This window comes from Ruditapes philippinarum, unplaced genomic scaffold (genome assembly GCF_026571515.1).
Source record: "Ruditapes philippinarum isolate M1 unplaced genomic scaffold, ASM2657151v2 ctg2744_1_1_1_1, whole genome shotgun sequence".
In the NCBI taxonomy this organism is placed as follows: domain Eukaryota; kingdom Metazoa; phylum Mollusca; class Bivalvia; order Venerida; family Veneridae; genus Ruditapes; species Ruditapes philippinarum.
The window spans coordinates 1-10,321 of record NW_026859583.1 but is presented as its reverse complement, the minus strand read 5'-3'; the positions used below and the strand labels follow the sequence as shown (position 1 = coordinate 10,321).

Genomic DNA, 10,321 nt, shown 5'->3' with positions numbered 1-10,321 from the left:
ATAAGCAAGCGAACTATTTGTCACTGAAAATACGTACTGAACGATTTTTTGTGAAACAAGTCGGGGCGGAACTGCGGAATATATTGATTTTCCATTCTGACGAGCATGAACACTTATTAATATACGCAATTTGGAAACCAAAAGTTAAATGCGTCTTCGTTTAAATATAATACTTGGCCTTGTTTTCCACTGTGAACTCCATAACTCTGGTAATATGATATAGTTTTGTCGATCGTGGGATAGTAATATGAAACTTTTAATTACGTTTTAATACTTATTTCTAGAGTCCGCTGACGTGTCGGAAATATTTATAAAAAGAATTAAAATGGCTGACCTGTGCGTTTTAGCATGCCAAATGGAGATTTCTTAAAGCTGCACGCCTCCAGATTAGCCAAACTATTTCAAGAAATTCAATCTTTAGAAAAATGTATTAAAATCTTAAGAAAAGTAGAAAAAAATCAGTATTTTATTAATTATTTACATGATATGTGCGATTAATGACTGATTTTGCAGTATCAATCTGACAGTATAATTCTACTGCGTTACTTACGCAGTAAGAGGTATTTATGTATATTTTGACCTCTTTTTGGTAATTTACGTGGATTGTAAGTGCCGTTTGCAATGTGTAAATTACTTTCTATGTTCACTTCACAATATACATTTTCAAAATTTTCATGAAAATTAGCATGAATTTGGAGGCATGCTGCTTCAAAAGGCTTTTGAAAAATAAAACTGATGTTTGCTCTTATTGGGCCTTTAATAAATGTATACTGTTAAAGAAAAAAAAACTACGTTTAATATACGCAATTACTAAATTAGAAACCAAAAAAATAATTGCGTCTTCGCTTAAATCTAATACTTGGCCTTGTTCTCCATTATGAATTCCATAACATTAGCTTATGTAATATGATATAGTTTTGTCGATCGTGGGATAATAATATGTAACTTTTAATTGCGTTTTAATACTTATTCCAGATGTCCACTGACGTGTCGGAAATATAAATTAAAAAAAGAAAAGAAAATGGCACACCTGTGCCTTTTAGTTTAAGGGCACATGCCAAATTGAGATTCCTTACTGGGGAGACATATATTATCTACTAATGTACAAGCAGGTGGCTTTGCTGATGAAATGAAAATAAAGTAGTTCATTTTGTTTCTATTTCATGTACTATTATCATTTTTTTTTCATTTCAAAGGTGAATTCGTTTTTAATGAAAAATTAAATTATCATAAGTTTTAAGCATCTTGAATTGTATTTAGTTTAATAATAGTTAATTGCATATATGAATATACATCAATTTTACTTCAACGTATAGGGCGTCCATAGGCCGTGTGGTTAAGGTGACTGACTTTAAAATACTTCCTCCTCACCGCTGTGGGTTCGAATCTAGCCAGAGAAACTAAGAATACTACCCACCTAGCTTGCGGAACATCGGTGGTTCTACTTAGCCTGAAATAATGCAAGAGATCAGAAAAGAAAACAACAACATATCAACAGTATGCATAAAATGGTGTTAAGACCATGGCAATGTTTTCTATACTTAAATGATTTATATTTTAATACGATTAGAACTAAAAACAAGAGGACCAATATGTCCCTAGATCGCTCCCCTGACCCATCGACCTCCTTAGACAAGCACTCTGAACAAGTTTAATGACAATTGAGTAAAATATGTAACCTCTAGAGTGTTAACAAAATTTATCCATATTTGGGTATTGTGACCTAGTTTTTGATCCCAGGTGACCCATATTCAAACTTGACCTAGAAATCATCAAAATAAGCTTATAGACCAATTTCCAGGATATCTGGATGACAACAATAGCCACTAGAGAGTTCACAAGATTTTTCTATTTTTAGCTCCTGTGACCTAGTTTTCCATCAGAGATGACCCATGTTCAAAATCCTAGAGAAGCATCCTGGCCAAGTTTGATGACAATTGAGTCAAAAATATTACCATTACAATATGAACAAGGTGTTTCCATATTTGGGCAGTCTGATTTAGTTTTTGACCCCAGGTGACCCATATTCGAACTTGACCTAGAAATCATCAAAACAAATTTTCAGACCAATTTCTAGGATATTAGGATCAAACAGTAGCCACTAGAGTGTTAAAAAATCTATTTTTAGCTCCTGTGACTTAGTTTATAACCAGATATGACCCATATTCAAACTTGATCTATAAATCATTAAAACAACCTTCGTGACAAATTCCAGAATATTTGGGTCAAAACTGCAGTCGCTAGAGTGTAAACAATATTTTCTATTTTGAGCTCTTTGACAAAAGACGACTCATATTCAAACTTGACCTAGAAATCATCAAAACAATTTTCCTAACCAATTTCCAAAATATTTGGATCAAAACTGCAATCTGATTATGATCCAATTAAAACTGTGACTGCTAGAGTGTCAACAATCCAATTGTTGACGACGAACGACGCACAACGCACGACGACGGACGCCGTACATAGCCCCATCACTGTTCCTCATTGACCACTTTTGTGGTCAGGTGAGCTAAAAATAAACGCTGCATTTGTCTGAAGGGACGCTATAGAGAGGTTGTCAAAATAAATATATATTTAAACAGGTATGGCGATAGCAGACGATGTATTTGCACCAAATCATTTTACATAAATATCTAAATATAACAACTGACGCTATGGTAATTTATCTGTTTACAATGTCAAAGCTTTAAAATCTATACATAATGCCAGTTAACAGTTTCACTTTCCGCTAAATTAATTCCAAATGCGGCTGTAAATTTGAATGGTTCACTGAATAAATGAGATTGTATTCTTTTGCATATTTTATTTGTTTAATTGGCAAAAACTTGACACGCACTATTTATAGATATTCAAAAAACACTTCCGTTGCGCCTAATATTTAATTTCATTTAAATAAATGCTTTACGTCACCTTAAGAGAATTTTTTCATGGGATAAGACCTAAGACAAAATAATAGTAATTCATCATAAAACTGTCATATTAAATTATGTCGAACTAGATAAACATTTTTTGTTCAAGAAATAATTTGTAAGAATATCCAAATGATACGTTATCAATATTTGAAATAGTGCTTGAAAATGTGCCCATTGTAGACCAATCCACTTTGAAAAGCATTGTTCATCTTGGGTGGGGCATTCCTTTATGTCCTTAATTTACTAAATTTATGTATACATTTACTCAATGTTATTTTCAGGTTAATATTTGTTGTTTCTCGCCATTATGCGATAATGGCCTAATGATGTACCTGGGGACCATCATCGCGTAGCAGCAACAAAGTATTAACGTCTTTAATACCTATTCTGGAAATGTATACGTATACGGCGTTTAAACATCGCCGCTGATATTGGTTATCGCCCTTTCCAAGAAACGGACAGTATTGTCAATGAAAAAAGTTGTGAAGTCACAGATTGGTAATTGCTCCCTAGGTTTTCTCTGTCTTGTTGGTGGTTCTAGTTCTTCCTTTGTTGCAAATTGCCTTATAAGATCTATGTTGAATGGTGAGAAAAATGTGCAGCCTGACCGGAACTTGACCGACTGAGCTATCCGGCCGCTCAAACAAACACTTCCCCTAAATATTTTTGAACCGTCACATACTCCTCTGCTATATTGAAATTCGTTTTCGAAGCATATATACTGACCGTACTTGAACCCGGGACCCATGGAATACGGTACCGCGGCTTTACCGACTGAGCTATCTGCCGCTTACACATCCTATCCCCTAAATAGCGAACAGTTTTAAACCGTGACATCTATCTAGTGATGACGCCCAAGATCACGATTTATATCCTATACATGACTAGATATAATTCTTGAGCTTTGATTTTTTTTTAAATTTCTTTATACAGTAGATCTACCGTCAATCAGAAGTCAGTTTCGGAATTTCTGAGTGTCATGTTTTGGCTTTAGTAAAAGTATTGGCCTTTTTCTTGAGTTTATAAATCTTCAATGTTAATCTTTGCTGATTGCGATTGATTACATGTTTGTCGCGTTTCCAATGTTTTGGCGCGTTGTTGTGAATGTTGCATGAACGCCGCCAGAAATGGAATTGTTTTTATTCATGTACATTAGTTTTACAAACAAATATGTTTTTTTAGTTATTAAATTTAAAATGTAAATAAGGTCGAATTATGTTGGGAATTTTGTCATTTATGGAGGTTTCTGAGAGAGCTAGGTCTTGTGACATTCTAAATTACTCTATAAGTCTCAGGTGTCTGTTCGTGCCTGAAATAATTCACGGAAGGGCACCTGAGGTCTTCCCTCGACCAGTAAAGCTGGAACGTCGCCATATGACCTAGCTATACTGTGTCGGTATGACGTAAAACCCAATCAATCAAACAAACAAACAAGTCATATTAATATGTTTATTCTCTGTTGTCTTTACAAATATACCAAAATATTAGACCAATCCACATTACTAATAGAAGCCAATCGATTGAAACCATTGCGACGGCAAACCTAAGTAGGTATTTGTCACAATCTTCATGAGAACATCCTGTTGTTTCGTTCACCTGACACACCTTAAAGTCTTTAGACATAACAACACCGTAGGTTGGATACACCCAAACTGTTCCTGTAACCGAAGGTCGTGTATCAGTTTATATAAAATATACTTTTAACAATTAAACATTCAGTGGTAAAAAATAACTTTTAAAAGTTTAAAGTGTGCGCTTTTTTATTCTTGATCCTATTTTATAACTTTCAGCTAAAAAGGCACATCATACTTTTGTCGAACTTGTACGCTATTATTACTTCTAAGTGATGAAAAGAAAGGGCTGAAACGTTTACTTTCGTATACTTCAATACCATGTTAATTATCTACAATAAACGACAAGTTTGGAAAAAACATGGAATCTCGTTCTAATGACAATTGAACAAGGACAGTAAAATAATATCTTACTTATTTTATTTATGTCTTACAGGCAAACAAGTTTATAAATTTAAAACCTTTTACAAAAAAAATCCGACCGTAAGTTGTTGTTTTTTCACATGGCCGTTGTGAATTTTGCATGAATATCGCCAGAAATGTATGGAATGGTTTATTCATGAACATCAGTTTTACAAACATATTTAAGGTCGAATAATATTGGGAAGTTCGTTATTTATGGAAGTTTCTTTTATTTTTATAGTCTTTTCGCCATCATTTTCCGTCACTTGCCGGACAGGTTGTCCTCATGTTACATGCATGTCAGTCATTACTAAATAATGAACATATTTTTGCATAAATTTACCACTTCTGAATTGTCCAGCAGCAATTTAACAGGATTAACTTCAGTTACTTAATCATTTAAGTTTACAAAGATGCAAATATCAAGGAGAGGGTTTGCATAAAAGTACTTACCGCATATCAACCAAGCAAAACTGAAAAAGAACCCAAAACACCCACAGACCAGCCGGCCACAAGTTTCGATGACACCTTTTCCCTTGCAACTCAAACCACTGAACATTAATGGAGCAACTCCACTTATAACGAGATATACTGGTATACACTTTTCAATGGTACAGTTGTTTAGATTTGTCAAACCTGGTAAGAAAAAAATATAATATTCAGTCTTGCACCTAGATATACGTTCTAAACAGTATAATCATCAATTGAGTCTTGGAATGATAACACATAATACGTTAACATTTAGAAGATGCATGATTTGAGTCATAATTATGCAACGAAGTACTACATCTTTTTCTCTGATGCTCTATTGCATGTAGAACAAACAATTAACCGTATGCAACATAATCAACGTTTGCATCTAAACCCCGCCATCCTCCGTAACCCATGCGTACTTGTAACGTATACACTTCATTTGAGGAATGTAGTTCAGCGGATTCAGAGCCAGTGGATTCCCCTTACTAAACCCCAAATATCGACATATTTACAAAGCCATAAAAATGTTTCAAGATTAATTTTTGGACCCCCAACCTGATGACAAAAGAAGTGATTATCTCCTAGCAACAGTACAGAGCCGTCAAATCCGTCTGGCATGACTCTTCAGTGTTGGTATATCATTGTTTTGAATTTTGATAATGAAATTTCAAATTTCAAGCTGTACATATCTCAAATTCAGAATGTTAAGGATTATGAAAATAAAATATAACTGAGCAATGTTATTTTATCATTTGTACATACCAATACCTATTTTTGCCGTGCCAAAACCGAGTAAACTTACTACCAAGATACTCACAGCATAATAGATGGCTGAAAAATATATAATTATACAACTGTATATCTCTCATAAGAAATTTAATTATAACTATGGGGGCTTTTTCGTTAGTTCTATTTTCTTTTAATTTTGTTCTTGTTGTTATTTTCCTACTTCATTAATTAATTATTTAATTAATTGTTTGATTATTTAATTAATTAAGTAATTGTCAAATTAATTAACTCATTAATTGATTAAATAATTAATTAATTAATTGTCTAATTAATTATCTCGTCATTGCATTTTAGTTCGTAGAATGAATAAACTAAGTTAAGTAACAAAATTGTCTATCGAATAACCATTGGTTTAAAATTTTATCCCAGATATTTGATTGGTCTAAAGCCAGCACAAAATGTATATTGACATAAGAAAATAATGATATCAGATATATAATATAACCAAAAGCTCTATGCAAAGGGCAAAAAAGTCGAGAAATTGGATTTGTCTGCAATAACAATTTGAATAGCAATTACCAAGTAAATTGTGGTAAAGACATAAATAAAACACGAAAACATTTTATTTTTTTAAATCTCCTATTTAACCTAGCCTGCAATGGAGGCTTTTGTAATGCAGTCACAAACCTGTCTGTATACATCTACTAGTATCCTGGGTTTCTTTATTTACAAGCATGTTTCAATTGTTTTATTTTATGCTTCAATAAGCGTTTACATCATATTCTAATGCATTGCCATAAATGAATCTTTCCGGGAATGTCCAAATAAATCATGTCTCACATTTGCATTGTTTCATTTTTGAAAGAAAGTTCCTAAACTATTTATATATCCTATTGTTTATATATATAATTGATTGGTTTATCCGAATAAAATTGGTATATCCAGTATAACACTTATTTTGCATTTTTGCCCTACCCAGAGAGCGCACGCTCGAAATATCTTTCATGTTACTATAAAGTTTTGTAAAAGAAAAGGAAAGAAAAAAAGAGAGATCATTCATTTATCAGTAAAATTGATACATAAAAATTTTATTTGAACAAATCTTAAAGATATACTATGCTAAAATTTGATATTAGTAAATATTGATAATTGCTTCACAGTCTTTTTGTAAATACGAGTATACAATTAACATGTTTTTACTTCAAACTAAGTATGCTATTTTTAAAATTCTACACACTATAGGTGGTCACAATATAATTATATACTAGTAGTGTTATTAAAAATCTGCCAGATTTTTTAAGAAAAGACCAACTTTACTTGACATGTATAAGGCAACGCAGCTTCTCATATTCATTTTTTATTATCTTATTCCAATTAGACCAATTTAGCAAGAATTTCAAAGATTTCAATAAATTTCTGTGATTAAAATATAAATTGCTCAAGGATGAGCATAGTGTATCTTTAATAAAACCTAAGCAATAAATAAATACTAATTAAATCTGAAAAAGAAATGAAATAATAATTGTACCTGAAGCACTGCATGGCTTGATTGCCTCATCGACATCATCTTTCCCTTTATCCATTATTTTACCCAGTACCTACTTGATACTATTTGTATTGTATTAAAGCATTAATTACTTAAGAATTTAAAAGTACATAATATCAACCGATTATATAACATATTGTTTTCATTCAGTCTGTATTGTGTTTACAACAAACAAGTGAACTAGGATAGATGGACGGAAACGCTTAAAAGCAGTACTTAAAAATTACGTAAATACACTCAACTGTAACTTGTTTTCAGAAAAATTAAATTTTCTTTCTATTCCATGATCGTTCAGTTGAATTGGTATATGGACTAATTTTCGCTTTCGATCAGTGTAACACGAGGACTGGGGACCATTGTTTGCTGTTTCAACACATAATATGACCTTCACATTTTTTTTTATTAAAGTTCATATATTTCTCATAAGAAAGTAAAAAGATCAGCAATGGTCAAACAAAAATAAATATTATTTAGTCGGTTAAAGTAATAAGGTGCATTGTGCGGCAGTTTTCAACTGAATTTAATTTATACTTTCCTTTTGATTATGAAAGTTTGGGGGGGGTAAAACTTCAAAAAATAATAACCAAACCGGGCTTGAAACTTAGATTACATTTGAAGAATAATATTCAAACAGGGCTTGAATTTTCGGTATCCTTCTGGGAATAATAACAAAACTGGACGTGAAACTTCGGTCACCTTTGTGTAATAATAACCAAACTGGACTTGAAAAACAAGAAATAATAACCAAACGGCTTAAAACTTCGGTTACCTTTAAGAAATATTGAATTTTCGTAACCTTGGGGAATATTTACCAAACAGGGCTACATTTTTGGTAATCTTTGAGGAATAATAACTAAACTTGACTTAAAACTTCGGTAAACTTTGGGGAATGATAACCAAACGGCTTGAAATGTTGGTAACCATTTAGGAATAATACCCAAACAGGGCTTGAATTTTCGGTACCATTTGGGTAAAAATAACCAAACTGGACTTGAAACTTCGGTAATTTTTTATAAATAATAACTACACTGAGTTTTAAATTTCTGTATCCTTTTAGGACTTGAAATTGCGTTAATCATTGAGAAATGATAAACAAAACTGAATTATATTGTATAATGTAAAACAAAACTATCTCAGCTATGATAGGCATCTTTAAGACCCAGGCCAAAACTTAATGAAAAAGTTTAAGCTTTTTGTTTCCAAATATAGTTTATTTTTTATATTTACTACAAGCATGTTCAAAATAAGTATAAGCACAGAAGATCAAGCTAAATAAATAAACACAGAATATCTGGAAATGGAGTGATCCCTCAAAAGCAAGGAAAGCAATAATACTTAAGTGTATATGAAATAACAGACTCGGTTTGATTGAGTCTGTTCATAAGAGATAGTGTAAAACTGTGGCATCTCAGATAATGTAAAAATGTGACATGACATCTCAGATAATGTAAAAATGTGACATGACATCTCAGATAATGTAAAAATGTGACATGACATCTCAGATAATGTAAAAATGTGACATGACATCTCAGATAATGTAAAAATGTGACATCACAGATAATGTAAAAGTGTGACATGACATCTCAGGTAATGTAAAAGTGTGACATCTCAGATAATGTAAAAGTGTGACATGACATCTCAGATAATGTAAAAATGTGACATGACATCTCAGATAATGTAAAAATGTGACATGACATCTCAGATAATGTAAAAATGTGACATGACATCTCATATAATGTAAAAATGTGACATCTCAGATAATGTAAAAGTGTGACATGACATCTCAGATAATGTAAAAGTGTGACATGACATCTTAGATAATGTTAACCCATTACTTCATGAGCATTTTGTGAAAAATGGCTGTTTTCATTGAAAAGTCTCCCGTTACAAGTTCAAATTGCTATAATACTATAAAAACTGCTTCAACACTAATCAAACTTGGCACAAATGTTGACTGGACCATTGCCCTTGCAACAACATACTCAGGCTTAAATTTTCTGTTACCATGGCAACGAATGGGACATCTCAAAAATGCCAAAAATCACTATTTTGCGTTGATTTTTTTCCATCAAAATTGATTTCAAAGGTGCTGCAACTTCCTCAAAGGATTGAGATAGAGTCAAAATTGCTTTTCAGCGTGGTTACACGTTACCTTATTGATCAATTCTGGGTCATTTATATGGCCTCTCACAAGTCCAAAATTTTCTTGGCGATGAGGGGGACTCCGCCCCCCTTCAAACCCCCCAAACAGAAGGGGGCACATCCCCGTTCTGGCAACCCCCTGATGTATATTTGGTTGGGGGCCGCGCCGAAAAAGAGGTCACTTTTTTTAACAACATTTCTTAAACAAAAACAAGTGTTGGGGGCCTAAATAAGGCATTTTTTCACCATTTGAGACAACAAAAAGGGAGGGTGAAAAAGGCGTGTATATAACGTAATGGGTTAAAGTGTGACATGACATCTCAGAAAATGTAAATATGACATGACATCTCAGATAATGTAAAAGTGTGACATGACATCTCAAAACTGTAAAAATGTGACATCACAGATTTAATGTAAAAATGTAACATCTCAGATAATGTGGAAATTGTGACATCTCAGATAATGTAAAAATGTGACATGACATCTCAGATAATGTAAAAATGTGACATCTCAGATAATGTAAAAGTGTGACAAATCTCTCA

At 32.6% G+C, this 10,321-nt stretch overlaps 1 protein-coding gene across 1 annotated transcript; it reads right to left on the bottom strand.

Annotated features, from left to right (window-relative positions):
• Nucleotides 1-4,350: 4,350 nt before the first annotated feature.
• On the bottom strand, nucleotides 4,351-7,803 carry LOC132757153 (uncharacterized). The gene is made up of 4 exons (XM_060748346.1): nucleotides 7,620-7,803; nucleotides 6,125-6,193; nucleotides 5,342-5,524; nucleotides 4,351-4,573 (listed from the first exon to the last, which is right to left on the bottom strand). Exons 1-4 carry the CDS (start codon nucleotides 7,672-7,674, stop codon nucleotides 4,365-4,367), a joined length of 516 nt encoding a protein of 171 aa, XP_060604329.1. The 5' UTR covers nucleotides 7,675-7,803; the 3' UTR covers nucleotides 4,351-4,364.
• Between the last annotated feature and the right edge of the window lie 2,518 nt (nucleotides 7,804-10,321).

Coding starts and splice junctions, on each gene's coding strand:
- LOC132757153 (XM_060748346.1), bottom strand. CDS start 7,674: ATGGATAAAGGGAAAGATGATGTCGATGAGGCAATCAAGCCATGCAGT. Junction 5,525..6,124: donor CACGGCAAAAATAGGTATTG/GTATGTACAAAT, acceptor TTTTCTTACCAG/GTTTGACAAATCTAAACAAC. Junction 4,574..5,341: donor TTTTGCTTGGTTGATATGCG/GTAAGTACTTTT, acceptor CTTCGGTTACAG/GAACAGTTTGGGTGTATCCA.